Source organism: Triticum urartu, chromosome 6 (genome assembly GCF_003073215.2).
Source record: "Triticum urartu cultivar G1812 chromosome 6, Tu2.1, whole genome shotgun sequence".
Lineage (NCBI taxonomy): Eukaryota > Viridiplantae > Streptophyta > Magnoliopsida > Poales > Poaceae > Triticum > Triticum urartu.
Genome location: NC_053027.1, coordinates 575,363,342 through 575,378,595, shown reverse-complemented (window position 1 = coordinate 575,378,595; position 15,254 = coordinate 575,363,342). Strand labels below are relative to the sequence as shown.

General features: G+C 45.0%; 1 protein-coding gene across 1 annotated transcript; it reads right to left on the bottom strand.

Moving 5' to 3' along the window:
- Nucleotides 1–474: 474 nt before the first annotated feature.
- On the bottom strand, nt 475–2,954 carry LOC125515672 (monosaccharide-sensing protein 2-like). Its single transcript, XM_048681188.1, has one exon. It carries the CDS (start codon nt 2,839–2,841, stop codon nt 664–666), a length of 2,178 nt encoding a protein of 725 aa, XP_048537145.1. The 5' UTR covers nt 2,842–2,954; the 3' UTR covers nt 475–663.
- Nucleotides 2,955–15,254: the final 12,300 nt, after the last annotated feature.

Sequence of the window (15,254 nt, the reverse complement as noted above, 5' to 3'; positions counted from 1 at the left end):
TTGTATTCGTGTTGTGCCAAACAGACCTAGGGTCTAAAATAGACCGGGATTAGAAGTTCAAAGTGCCAATTTTTGGGATTCAATGTTCAGGGTTTGATTTAGTTTTCTTCTACAACTTCAAGGTTTATTTTAGACTTTTTCCGTTTATAGCCGAAGCGGTTAGCCACACCTTGTTCAAGTGAGGGGCCGCCGCCACGTACAGCCACACGTTATTCGTGTCCATGCTTCGTTCCAGTTGAGGGGTCGCCACGTACAGCCATCGTGTTCACGTTCTATTTTCCCGGGTTGTCTTCTTCCCGGATGTTTTAAGTCATCTTGAAAACTTTTGAAATCATGCACACGATATTTGTGCCTTAGAAAGTCACATGATTCAAATCCAAGCACAAACTACATTTCGAGGAGAAGAAGAAAGGAAGAAACAAAACATAATTTGAACTAATGTAGTTATATCAATAATATAATTTGTAGTTTTTCTTTGGTCCAATTTGGAATCAAATTTTGTTGAGATTTTGGTTTTACATCGCATCTATATATGTACCCCATTGTGCTCACGCTGTCCATGGTTTTGTTCATCCAAAATTTGAAATGACGCTCACACAAAATACATTTGGCACACAAACAACAATTCAAGCAAAATATCATTATCCTTCCGCGCGGCGAGATTCATTCGTCGTGGTCGAGCTTTGGCATGCCCTTGGAGGCGACGTTGAAGAACTCGGCGATGACCTCGAGCGGCAGGCCCTTGGTCTCGGGCACCCGAAGTGCGACGAAGACGAGCGCGACACAGCACACGGCGGCGTAGATGGAGAAGACCCCGGTGAGCCCCAAGTAGTCGAGCATCACCGGCATGCTGTAGGTGACAGCGATGTTGCTGAGCCAGAAGGCGAGGGAGCAGATGGCGATGCACATTCCGCGCACCCTCGTCGGGAATATCTCGGAGCACAAGATGCCGGGGATGGGCCCGAACCCCATGACGAACGTGCAGATGTAGACGATGATGCTCGTGGTCGACACGGCGGCGTGCATGGTGGTCGCCAAGGGGAGCACGTCCGCCGTCACGAGGGACACCAGGGAGACGATCAGCACCGGAATCGTCCAGAGAAGGAGGCTCCGGCGTCCGGCCACGTCCATGAGCCGCATGGCAACGGCAATGGCGGGGAGCATGAGGAGCGTGGTCAGGCCGGAGATGAGGATGGCGGCTGAGTCGGAGCTCAGGCCAAGGCTGGCGAGGAGGACGCTGACGCCGGCCTGGTCGAGAATCTGCGGTGTGTAGTAGAGGATGCCGCTGATGCCGGAGAATTGTTGCAGGATCTGGATTGTCACGCCGCACACCAGCGCGTGCCGGACCCCCGGCTCCAGCAGATCCCGCCACCGCGGCTTCTCCACCACCGAAGACGACGCCGGGTGCACCATCGCTGGGCCCATCGGGGTGATCGGATCGTCCGGCTGCAGGTGGTCGTTGGTGGTGCTGTAGAGCGCCGACTGGTTGACCAGCGCCGCCGCATGCACGTGTTGGCCGTCGCCGCCCGGCTCCTCGTGCAGATACATCCTCTGGACGGCGCTCTGCGGCGTGCCGTCCGCCGCGACACCCTCCGTCCACTTCCACGCGAGCTGCCACCCGCCGCCGATGCCCATGGTGCTCGTCGTCTGGCCCATGCCGATCCCGCTACTGGTGATGCTGCTCTGCGCCCGCATATCCAGCAGCGGCGCGCGGAGGCCCTCGTCATCTATGTTGTCTTCGCGGGAGCCGGCAGCAATCTTGTCGTCATCATCGCTGGGCGCGGCGTTCTCCTCGTCCCAGTCCATGCCGCCGTGGGCACTGAGCATGCTGCCGAAGTTAGTGAAGAGCGTGTTGCCGTTGCCGTCGACGGCGGCAGGCTTCATGTCATGGAGGCCGCCGAGGAGCGCGACTACGGGGTCCTGCAGGTGGTCAAGCATGCTGCCCATTCGCGACAGCCCGGCGATGCTGCCAAGCAAGCTGCCCTGCCGCGACATGCCCATGGAGAGCATGCTACCCTGGCCGCCCAGCGGCACCGGCTGCGCCACCCATGACATCCCGCGCTCCGGACCGTACAACCTGACGGCGGCACCAGCTTGATCACCGTCGTCTTCTTCAGGCGCTGGGCCGACAATGTACTCCTCGATGGTGGTGTCGCCGCCGGCGCCGAGGCCCTCGGCAAGGAGCGCCATCTCACCGTCGACGTCCTCGCGGCCCCTGAGCATCCGCAGCACGGTCCGGGCCTCCTTCATCCTTCCCTTGCTTACCAGCCAGCGCGGCGACTCCGGCAGGAAAAGCATGGCGACGGCGACATACACCAGCGATGGCAAGACGAGCACGCCCATCATGACCCGCCAGTTGGGGCTGGGCGCCAGTGTCATGGCGAACACCATGCAGTAGGCGAGGAACATACCAGTCGATCCAGTGAGCTGCGGGAGCGTGCTGAGGAGCCCCCTAACCTCGGGCGGCGCGGTCTCCGAGATGTAGACGGGGATGAGCGTGACGGCGAGGCCGACTGCGAAGCCACCGACAAGGCGGGCGAGGAGGAGCACACCGACCGTGGGTGACCAGAGCATGAGCATCCCCGCGAGCGTGTAGAGGAGGGAGGAGGCGACGAGCATGGGGCGGCGGCCGACGCGGTCCGAGAGCGAGCCGGAGAAGGTGGTGATGAGCGTGGCGCCGATGAGGGAGGTGGCGACGACGAGGCCCTGGAGCGCGGGCTGGCCGTGCAGGCCGAAGTCGCGCTTGATGTAGAGCAGCGAGCCGGCGATGGTGGCGTTGTCCCACCCCTGCAGCATGTTGCCCAGCGCCGCCGCGAGGGCCACCAGCGCCGCCCCCCTCATCTTGCCGGCTTGCTCGATCGTCCGGCAATGCTGCGATCCAAGAAGAACGGCTGCTCGATCGGAGACAGGATCGAGGATCGATGGATGCAGAGCGCGATGTGCTATCAGCTATATAATAACTTGGAAGTCGTGTGGTGAGAAGAGATGGGAGGTAGGTGGAGGAGTAAGGAGGGAGGCGGGAAGTCGTCGTCGCCATGTTGTCTTGGATCATCACGGCCGTGCGAACAACTACTTTCTTCACTTGGCTGGTCTCATCTGTCACCAGCCTAGCCTAGCTAGCTACTCCTACTAGTACAATTAAGCATAAGTGCACATCTTGGAAAATTTTTTGGACAAATGATAATATGTCAAATTTTTCGCTATAAATTTCATCTTTTCTTAATGTGTTGATGTACACTTATCACCTTTTTTTGCATGTAGGAGAAAGCGAGCATGGGACATTCGAAACGCGGCTCCCCGCGGATGGAAAAATAAAATATTTTTGTTTAATGTTACAAAAATCGGGGAAAAAATAGACCATTATGTTTGTGCTCCAAAAATAGACATGTAGTACATTTTCATGGAGCAAACACATGTTTTTTTAAGGAAGTAGACCCAAGTATTAATCGCAACATGTGAAGAAAAAACAAGTTTGGTGCCTTTTTAGAGCACACACTTTGTTTTTTTTACCCAAATCATAAAATTATTTCCTTTCTCTATGAGCCTTTGCATGCAGGTAGAGCATAAGTAACATGTATGTGTTCAAACAAAATAGATTTATTTGAATTTGGAAATATTCACTAGCATTATAGCTAAACTGTCTTTCTTGCGTTGGAGATGGAAGTTTTCCGTGGCTTCCAGTGGTGGGAGTATTAGCTTTGCTATCATTTTCAGATCTAATTTTGTTTCTTCCCACGTCATCATTTTCTAAGTCTACATATCCGAATGGTTCATTTGACCTTTGAAAAAAAATCAACATTGCAAGAAATGAAACCATAACCAAGAATACGTGGATCATTCCTATACTTAGAACAACTATATACTTAGAGCAACTATAACCAATGAAACCATAACCAATAAACCATATAATGTTCGACATATCGTCTGATTCAATGATTTATCAGCCGATTTATCGCTGCTAAGATTATATCTTATCTATGCTATTTTTATCATTTGAGCCTATTTATTGCTCTGGCAAGCGATTAATCAGGAATCTAGCGATTAGTCGGGTTGGGCACCTATTGTCATAAACCCCAAAACAGTGCCTCCCCTTGAACAGCCTCACACACAACACATTTCATCCCCCCTTCAATAGGACAAGTGCTAGTGTTGTCCTATTTTATTTGTCATTGACTCATTGTTTAACATGAAATATGTAGTTATGTAGTGTTGAGTAGGGCGTTTTGGAGCTCGGCCTCCATGGAGGCCAGATTTTTTGAAAAAAAAAAATCAAAATTCACACTTTTCAATTTCAGAAAAATCTGAAAAAAATCATACAAGTAAACAAGGATGTTATGTGTATGTATGTAAAATTTGAGGATGAAATACCCTAAAATGTGATCTGTGCAAAAAAGACAAATTCATGGACTTTGAGGATGAATAGTGCATCTACTAAAAAGTCTCAGATTTGTTCTTTTTGTGTAGCATTCATTTTAAGGTGTTTCGTCCTGAAAATTTACACACATATGCTTTATGTCTCTAAGTATGTGTGTTTTTTTTTTCAAAAAAATTTGAAACGTGAAAGTTTGAATTTTGACCAAGTCAAACTCGGGCTCCATGGAGCCCGAGCTCTAAAGAGCATTTTCGTGTAGTGTTGTCCTATTTAAAGGCTACAAGCACACTGTCGATTGTTTTCCTTTTTACCTTGTTAGTGCTTGGAACCTGAGAATTGCAAGAAAAAACAGGCCGATTAATAGCCGACCGATAAAATCATTTAATCTCTCGATTGCCAATTAATCTTTAATCCCCAGCTGGCCAAAACGCTAGAGATAAGCGATATCGTGAACATTATTAAAAGCACATCACAAGATATGCAGTTGACAAAAACTAGCAGAATTATCAAACCTATGTATATATGACGTGGAGGCATGATCATAATCTTACACACTCTGTATTCCGTATCCATATCAGATATGCTTATAGCTAGCTAGGGTGACCACTAACTAATTCAGTGTGCACTGTTTTATAGATTAATTCATTGAAGTGTGGGATATAAGTATACCTGGACGCGAGCCGAGCCGAGCCGGGCTCGCCCCGAGCCTGCCTTAGCTCGCCTCTTCTCGAGCCGAGCCGAACCGAACCCAGTGGTCAGACGAGCTAGAGATTGGGGCTCGGCCCGAGCTTGCCTCTTGCTCGGTGCAGCTCGGGAGGCTCGGCAAGCCTAACAACAACTGGTCGCTGCCACATAGGGCCACCATCTGGAGCGCCCGGGAACGGCAGTGGAGGATGGCACCCAGCAGCATGCGGGCGTCGGGATGGTGCTGCAGGGGCGTGAGGAACTTGCCAGCAGGACGGCCACGGGAGTTTGAGGTGGTCATCTCCGTTTCCGGCGGCCGCGGGGCGTGAGGAACTTGCCAGCAGGACGAGGGGAGCGAGCAAGTCGTCAACTACAACGGCCGCGGCGGCGAGCAGGAAGAGAACGCCGGCGAGCGTGGCCTCAGCCTGGTGGTTCGTCTGCGTGTACGCAGCCGCGCTGGAGGCCGGGATGCAAAGCTCGCGCCGACGCAAGGGCTTGGGGAGGAAGGAGAGGAGGGAAGGGAGGAGCAGAGGGGAGCGGTGGTGTGCTGTCAACGACGCCCAGGCAGGCGGAGTGCGGCGGCGACGAGCAAGTGAGCAACCCTAGCGATTGATTCCCCCGTCTGTCTCTCTGTAGTCATTTCGCTGGGCTAGATGGGCTCAATTGGGGTGCGTGTTGTTCATCTGGGCTTTGCTGGGCTGCGAGCGTTTAGCTCGCGAGTTGGACCGAGCCGAGTCAGGCTCGGCTTGAGGTAGAAACAAGCCCAAAAGCACAGCTTGGCTCGGCCTCTTTACTTGTCGGGCCGAGCCTAGCTCGGGCCAAGTTGCAGCGAGCGCGAGCCGAGCCCAAAAGCTCGAGCTGAACGTCCAGATTTAGATATAAGCTAACAACATGTCTACAACTATACTAACAGCACATTGGCAATTCCCAATACTATTATTGTTATTGGCATCCCAATTGGATCCTCATTCTCTATATTTATGGTCAAAGTTTGGCTGGCCTCCAAATAAATAGTGACAATAATACTGTAGATTGATACTACATCTACATTTCAAACCAAATTAAACCATCTCTTTACTATCTATAATATGTGAGGGATAAACAATGTTTTGATCTGATGCCTATATGTGAATTATCATGGTAAGGAAATTGAATAGACATTTTAACATTTCCATGGTGTGCCAGCAATTAAAGTTGCCAAGATAAAAATTAAGCAGTTGTTTGGTGTTGAAAACATGCAATCGATAAGAACTAGAAAAATTGTTATCAGGCCTATGGATATCTTACATCGAGGCAGGATCAAAATCTTTTTCTTAATATAGTACAATCATAGATGCTCACCCATACATTCATTGGCTTAAATCTAATTAACACTTTGAACTACTTTGTAAATTAAGAAGCACACCCAATTAGTTAATTTAATGGCCACCCTAAGCTATAATATATGTCAGACATGGGTATGGAGTGTGCAAGATTCCTACCTTTGTGTTGGCTCAGTATCTCAAATGTGCTCATAGGGTAGGGTGTGTGTGCGCGCGCTCATATGAGTGAATGTGGGTCATACATACGCCCATCCTTCAGTAGCTACCACACGCTCAATTCACCGACAAATTCACATGCGTTATATATATGTTATATGTGCCCTTTTTTAAACCCAGTATATATCCATGTTCGTATATTTTGAATTTGCAATAACACGACTACACATGTGTACTCACAGAAGTTGTGTGGGACTCACATTATCGTTTTGGACTCATCCCTCATGGACCCTCCTCATGTTGTACCGGAGTACATTTGAAATATATGCATGCTCGTTTATGGCACTCTGAAGCAGCGGCACGTCTACAACTATACTCACATCACAATGCCAATTCTCACATTAATTATTGTTCTTTGCCTCATTGAGAAAACAATAATATGGTGGTCACTAAATCATCATCATGCATGCGTTGGAATTTTTCCTATAAGCTGCCGTTGACCTCCCACGATCAATTCTGCACTCAGTCCACCTATATTTATAGAGATGCACTCAATTTTCTATGCTAATTCATACCCTCGTATTTCTTTCCACGTCTGGTGATCACCCATCCCCATATATTATTTCTGGTTAATCCATCATTATCCAGGCGTGTATTTGATATGCATCGTTTGCATATGGTTACTTTATAAGCTTATAGTCCAAGGATATGATCCATAGTGATGTGTCCTTTAAAAATATCTAAAGCGTGAAAATGAATTAAAATCTGGATCGGGGAACATATGACTCGACGATGACTCATGCATACTTAGATACGGACTAGAAATACTATGATAATTATATGTTTAATGATCTATTCATTCCTTGTTGTTCGCAAAAGTATTTGATTTCCTTTTCGTGACCAAAAATGTCCCAATGACCAAAATGCCATGATGACGTCGATGGATGGAGAGAGAGAGAGAGAGAAAGAGCAACAAAAGGGAGAGGAGGCAGTTGCGGCCATCGTCTATGAAGGGGTGAGTGCCGAGAGGAAGAAGGTCGAGTACAGGGGTGGATTAACGAGCTGCTCGGCTCATTAAGTTTGTGCTCGTTAAGCTCGTGCTCGTTAAGCTCGGTAAGATTAACAAGCAAAAAACCCTGCTCGGCTCGGTTCGTTTGAAACTCGTTAAGCTCGTGAGCGCTCGTTAACAGATTTTGATGTGTTACAGTCTACATGATGAGTGTGTAGATATGGTTTTTAAGAAGGAAGATAGTGACTACAAAAGAAAATGCACTAGTTTGTTGCCTCCTATGTAGATTAGATTGAATAGATAGGCTGAGGTGCTACAACAATTTTGTCACGTAAAATGAAATATGTATTGTGTTGTTACTAACGAGCTAGCGAGCTACTCGTGAAACTCGTTAGCTTGTTCGTTAAGCTTATTAAGCTTAACGAGTTGAAATTGATGATAGGCTTTATTTATTAAGAAGCGAGCCACGAGTATAACGAGCCAAACTATCGAGCGCTCATTAGGCTTGCGAGCTACGAGCTTTTGGTCTTGCCCTAGTCGAGTATGATGCGGTCATGAACAAAGACCAAACACAACTAAAGATCATTGCTCAAAGAACTACCTTTACAATCCTTATACCATCTGTGGCATCAATCTCACCGAGCCACCGTCAGTCCCCCGCTCCGCCCACGATGGTGGGGCGTCAGGTCCGGCCAAGCAAACCTCGGAGACGCCCCGCTGCAGTTGCATGCCACCATCTGAAGGAAATATGCCCTAGAGGCAATAATAAAGTTATTATTTATTTCCTTATTTCATGATAAATGTTTATTATTCATGCTAGAATTGTATTAACCGGAAACATAATACATGTGTGAATACATAGACAAACAGATGTCACTAGTATGCCTCTACTTGACTAGCTCGTTGATCAAAGATGGTTATGTTTCCTAACCATAGACATGAGTTGTCATTTGATTAACGGGGTCACATCATTAGGAGAATGATGTGATTGACTTGACCCATTCCGTTAGCTTAGCACTTGATCGTTTAGTTTTTTGCTATTGCTTTCTTCATAACTTATACATGTTCCTATGACTATGAGATTATGCAACTCCCGTTTACCGGAGGAACACTTTGTGTGCCACCAAACGTCACAAGGTAACTGGGTGATTATAAAGGTGCTCTACAGGTGTCTCCAAAGGTACTTGTTGGGTTGGCGTATTTCAAGATTAGGATTTGTCACTCCGATTGTCGGAGAGGTATCTCTGGGCCCACTCGGTAATGCACATCACTATAAGCCTTGCAAGCATTGCAACTAATGAGTTAGTTGCGGGATGATGTATTACGGAGCGAGTAAAGAGACTTGCCGGTAACGAGATTGAACTAGGTATTGAGATACCGACGATCGAATCTCGGGCAAGTAACATACCGATGATAAAGGGAACAACGTATGTTGTTATGCGGTCTGACCGATAAAGATCTTCGTAGAGTATGTAGGAGCCAATATGGGCATCCAGGTCCCGCTATTGGTTATTGACAAGAGAGGTGTCTCGGTCATGTCTACATAGTTCTCGAACCCGTAGGGTCCGCACGCTTAACGTTCGTTGACGATATAGTATTATGAGTTATGTATGTTGGTGACCGAATGTTGTTCGGAGTTTTGGATGAGATCACAGATATGACGAGGAACTCCGGAATGGTCCGGAAGTAAAGATTGATATGTGGATGGTAGTGTTTGATCTCCGGAAGGGTTCCGGAATTCACCGGAAGGGGTTCCGGATGTTTCCCGAAATGTTTGGGCACGAGAACACTTTATCTGGGCCAAAGGGGAAAGCCCACGAGGCTTTTGGAAAGTGCAAAAGGAAGTTTTGCGGAGACCAGAGGCTAGACGTCAGGAACCCTGGCGTCTAGGGGGGTAGATGCCAGGAACCCTGGTGTCTAGCCCTGGAGTCCGAAAAGGACTCTTGCCTTTCGGGTGAAACCGACTTTGAGGAGGCTTTTACTCCAAGTTTCGACCCCAGGGCTCAACATATAAATAAAGGGGTAGGGCTAGCACCAAAGACACATCAAGAAACACCAAGCCGTGTGCCGGCAACCCCGTCCCCTCTAATTTATCCTCCGTCATAGTTTTCATAGTGCTTAGGCGAAGCCCTGCGGAGATTGTTCTTCACCAACACCGTCACCACGCCGTCGTGCTGCCGGAACTCATCTACTACTTCGCCCCTCTTACTGGATCGAGAAGGCGAGGACGTCACCGAGCCGAACGTGTGCAGAACTCGGAGGTGCCGTGCTTTCAGTACTTGGATCGGTCGGATGTGAAGACGTACGACTACATGAACCGCGTTGATACAACGCTTCCGTGAGCGGTCTACGAGGGTACGTAGACAACACTCTCCCCTCTCGTTGCTATGCATCACCATGATCTTGCGTGTGCGTAGGAATTTTTTTGAAATTACTACGTTCCCCAACACCATCGTCACGTAGGTCCCTGACACAGCCATCGCAGCTCTACCCCTCGCCCACACCAACAGTGCAGCCAAGCACCTTGTAGTCGTGATGCCTCGCGCGGGCACTACATCCTCGCCTACTCACCACCACCTACGCCATGACGCGCCAGCCGAGGAGGAAAGGAGGCGCCCCACCGCTGCTGAACAGGCTTCGCCCGACGCACCCTCCGGCTGTGGCAAGGTAGAAGAGATGAGCAAAAGGCACATGGCCGAGGGAGTGGGTGTGGGCTAGGGTTCAAGGTATGAGATTGCCAATCGTGTCTACCACACCGTGAATGTCAACCTGATGTGGGCGACAAACCGTATTTGGGCTTGCAGCCATACATTTAGACGGCAACCCCTATTTGACGCGCGCGAGTTTCAAAATGACCTGGCTTCGTTGAAGTGAGGGTCCCCTGCGCCCTAGTTTGCGCCAACCCATGTCGCTCTGCTGTTTCTTTTTGTTTCAGTTTTCTGTTTCTATTTCTTTTCTTTTTTTTCCATTTCCTTTTTTATCTTTCGTCTCTTTTTTCATGTATTATACAAAGTTCATTGCATGTTTAGATAAAAAAACTCTTCATTGTATATTTAAGTAGAAGTTCACCCTATATTGAGAAAATGTTCGACATATCTAAAAAATCATTGTGTTTTCAAAATTGTTCAGCATATACCGCAAAAATGTTCAATGTGCATTTTAAATATTGTTCAGTGTATATCACAAAAATGTTCAACATGTATTTATGTTTGTTCAGCATAATCACAAAATGTTCAGTGTGCATTTTAAATTATTTTCAGTGTTAAAATTGTTAAATATATTTTTTTTTCATCATATATAATTTTTTCTAACAAATGTTCAGAATTTCAAAAGTTTGTTCATGTTTTTCAAATTTGTTCACTTTCTTGTAAAAATGTTCATATTTTAAAAGTTAGTTTGAATTCGAAATTTGTTCAAATTTTCAAACATTATTCTCATTTTTCAAGAAAAAAATTTCACAACTTTTTCAAGAAATATCGACACAATTGAAATAAAACCAAACTGCCGATGTACTTAGTACTTTAGGTTTAGTGCTTCCATTTAGCAACAATCAGTCGCTATCTCTACTGACTAGCAAGGCAGGTATGTATCTATTGAGAGGTCGGGAGTTTGACTCCTACCGTTCTATTTTCTCTTTTCGTCCCATTCATACATTCGTCGTCCCGTTTGTGCGCCCGCTTCAGTAAAAGCTTGCCTATTGGATGCACACGCGCGTCCAATAGGAGCTCTCCATTCAAACGGGTTGTGTTTTCATTTCTTTTTTTTTCGGTTGTGCTTTCGTTTTTGTGGGTCATTCAAAATTATCCAATGTGTCGGGCCAGTGGCTTACAAGCTCAAGTTACCAGACGGGAGCCAAGTCCATCCGATGAAGTAAGCATTACCAGCGTCTTTTATACTACACTAATGTTAAAAATGTTCTTATATTATGAGACGGAGGGAGTAACTAATTTCGAGCTTTATTTGTGACTCATCAAGCAAGGAAAGAAGATGGTGGCGCAATTGCAAAACTTACACATCTTTTGGAAAGAGAGAAGAAACATCGAGACAAACTGAAAACCAAAAGGAAGACGCGTGCTCTGGAAGCCACGGCCGGCCCATGAATAGCGACTGCAGCTGCGTGTGCGTGCGAGGGGTATCAAATGTAATCTCAGCTGCAAGATTTGGTGCTCTTTGAGTAAAATTGGTTGGGGGTTTCTTTTCTTTAAAAGTAAAAATTGGTCTGGGCAACCTACCTCGTCTGTTTACCCCCAGCTAGTTTATTCCCGCAGAGACGATGTTGTTGGTGGTGCTAATATTTGATTTTCTGATGATAATTGGTGGATGAGATTTTATAATTGAACTTGTATTAGACTAACAAACATGCCCGTGCGTTGCAACGGGAGAGAAAAATATCATGAATATATCCCAATAAGCGTGGCTCAAGACTCCTAACAGATCCACGTCCTCTAATTTGACACGACGACGCCTGACCGTGTCACCGCTTATCCTTCTTCCCACCTTCACGGACAATGACCGTACGTGATGCCCACCTGATAACAATGCGTCAAATGTAGTCTATCCTAAAGCGATGGGTTCACCACGGCATGTCACAATCATTGTGTCCATGCAAGAAAATGTTTAAAACTTCAACAACTAATCTCGGCGAGCTAGACATGCAGGCTGCCCTTCTCGAGCTACTCCTTGCACCTAGTCCATACACCTCCCCTCATACTTCTACTCCCCTCTGCATGAACAAGCAATGGTTGCCATGAATCAGGGTTAGCCCGGTTGAGGAGGTGGATCGTGACACATCACCGAAGGTGAAAGGCTCATCGATGACGAAGTGGAGGGAAGGGTGTAGAGGCAGGACATCACATGACGAGATATGACTTGGGTTTTCCTACTCCCCTTTGTAAGAGAGGATGTGTAGTGCCTCATTGACAACGGCATAGTGAGCGGCAACCATGGTTTATGTGTGTATAATCCATAGCAGTGTATGTACGTGCATCGTCTATGTATAATCTAGCTTCTATCAGCTAGTGACACATATCAAGTGTAGCATCATAGCGCTCATTGAAGTTCTCAACGAATTGCACTGTGAACATCAAGCATGCGCCAACGCGTCTTATTGTCACGTGCATCTTCACGGGAAAACGATTCAACTCGCTCTCGTTAAATGGAGGAGTATAGGAATGTTTCCCTCTACATATTCATGGGGTTCAATCGATTGGAAATCCTGAACGAGCAGGTTCTTTGTCAGTTTGCGGCCATACGTGGTTGACTCTTAGCCGGGGCTCGGATGTATAGTTGTGAGCCTGAGATTTATCTTCACCTCAGCTTCTGCAAGAGTTAGGCTAAACCCCATTTCTTACCTACTTGTGTGAGTTTGAATCGACATAAATATAAAAGTGTCTTACTCATGCCTGTGCCAGTTCAACCAACAACCCATAAGAAATGTATCTAAAAAATGAACATGAGTGAGCTGTCTCGGTTCCTTAATAAGGTGAGAATAACGGTGGACATGTAGGTCTCGCTGTTTTTTCTCATTCTTTTTGTTTTCTATTTCCTTTTATGTTTATTTTTTTCCTTTTTATGTTCCTTATTTTTTTGCTCAAATAGTTGTTTTGAAATTTAAAATATTGTTTGCAATGCCAAAAAACGTACTCATTTAAAAAAAATCACAAATTCCAAATTGTTCACATTTTAAAAATGCATACATTTTCGAGAAAACTGTTCTTTCTTTCAGAAATTGGACACTTCTTAAAAAGTGTTCCTTTATATGTTTACAATTCAAAATTTGTTCAGCGTATATCACAAAATTTTCAATGTAAATTTAAATATTGTTCAACATATATATGTTCAATGTGTATTTAAAAATTGGTCAGTGTATATTACAAAAAAATTCTACATATATTTAAAAATTGTATAAAGTGTATTTAAATATTGTTCACCATATATCACAAAAATGTTCAATGCATATTTAAAAATTGCTCAGAGTATGTCACAAAAATGTTCAGTGTATATTTAAAATTGTTCATCGTATATAAGAAATTCAATACATATTTGTAATTCCAACATTTGTTCTTTTTTCAATAATTGTTCACGTTTTTCAAGATTGTTTGTATTTCGAAATTTATTCATGATTCTCAAACATTATGTCAATATTTTAAGGAAAATTGTTCACATTTTTTCAAGAATTATTTGAAATAAAAAAAGATTTGCGGCTGTAAATAATACTTTCAATTTAACGCTGCTAAATAGCTGCAGTAAGTGGCTAGCTCGTGTGGCTGGCAGAGCTGCTACACAGTGTGAGATTGGCGGTTCAATTCCATCGGCGCACTTTTATTTTAAGTGACATATTATTTTTCAACCCAAAGGACCTGCAAGCCCACACACGTCGCTTGGCCCATAACTAAGGCAACGGGTTTAGAATGAATACGCGAGGAGAGAAGCAACCTAGAAAGAGATCGGAGAGACGCGTCAAGCCAGCGTTCGCTTCGGTCCTTTGATATTAGGTATAGATATAGATATCGCTATCTTCTGACACGTAGCCAATACATGTATATAGGAAGCATCACTAGTAGAAAAAAGACCTAGTGTGAAACACATTAGTCCTGGTTCAATTTTGGCCCGATACTAATGATACCATTAGTCCCGGTTCGAACGGCTATGCATTAATGCCGATTCGTGTTAAATCTTTATTACTGGTTCGTGCCACGAACCAGTACTAAAGGGATGGTGGCAGGCTGGCGTCAGGCCGGAGCCCCCTTTAGTACCGGTTTGTGCCACGAACCGGGACTAAAGGGGTCTGACCTATAGTCCCGGTTGGAGACACAAACCGGGACTATAGGGCAATTTTCAAACTCTACCCCCCCTCCGTGTATCGCCATTTTAGTTTTGAAAAAAAAAAACAAATGATAATGATAAAAAAATTCAAAAAATAAAATTCTTCGAGATGTAGTATAACTACATCTACTTGTTAGGAAAATTAAAAAACTTAAATTTGGACATGTTTTGCAAAAAAGTGTTATGAAAAAGTAAAAAGGCTATAACTTTTGCATACGATGTCGTAAAAAACGTATAATACATCAAAATGTTCAGCACGAAAATCCGCATCCGATTTTGACAGCCTACGGCCTGTTTGCAATTTTTTAGAATCCTCAAATTCTAAAAGAAAAAAACTTATGCTCAAATATCAGTTTTTTTGAATTTTGGTCAAACTATGGTCAAACTACTTATTCAAGAAATATTAGTGTTACTAAATAATTATTCAAGAATATTAGTGTTACTAAATAATTATTTTAGTTTTTTGAATTTTGGTCAAATCTGGTCAAACTATGGTCAAACTGTGGTCAAACTACTTATTCAAGAAATATTAGTGTTACTAAATAATTATTGTTTTCTAGAATAATAGTTTCAAACTCAAACGGTGAAACGTGTGACCTAATGCTCAAGCTGAAATACTGAGGGTTAATAGGATTGATAGCTTATATTTGTTAGGAAAACAACAAGTGCAGACTTAGAAAGTAGGGGGAATAGAACTCTGAAGTTAAGCATGCTTAGGCTGGGGTAGTGAGAGGATGGGTGATCGGCCTGGAAGTTAGACGATTTGGAATGAGTGAACCACACATGAGCAGTTAAGAGGGGTGATTAGAGACTAAATCATCAAATAATTCAGAAAATTGAAAATCGAAAAAAATAAATTTTTTTCCAAAATTTTCAAAAAAATAAA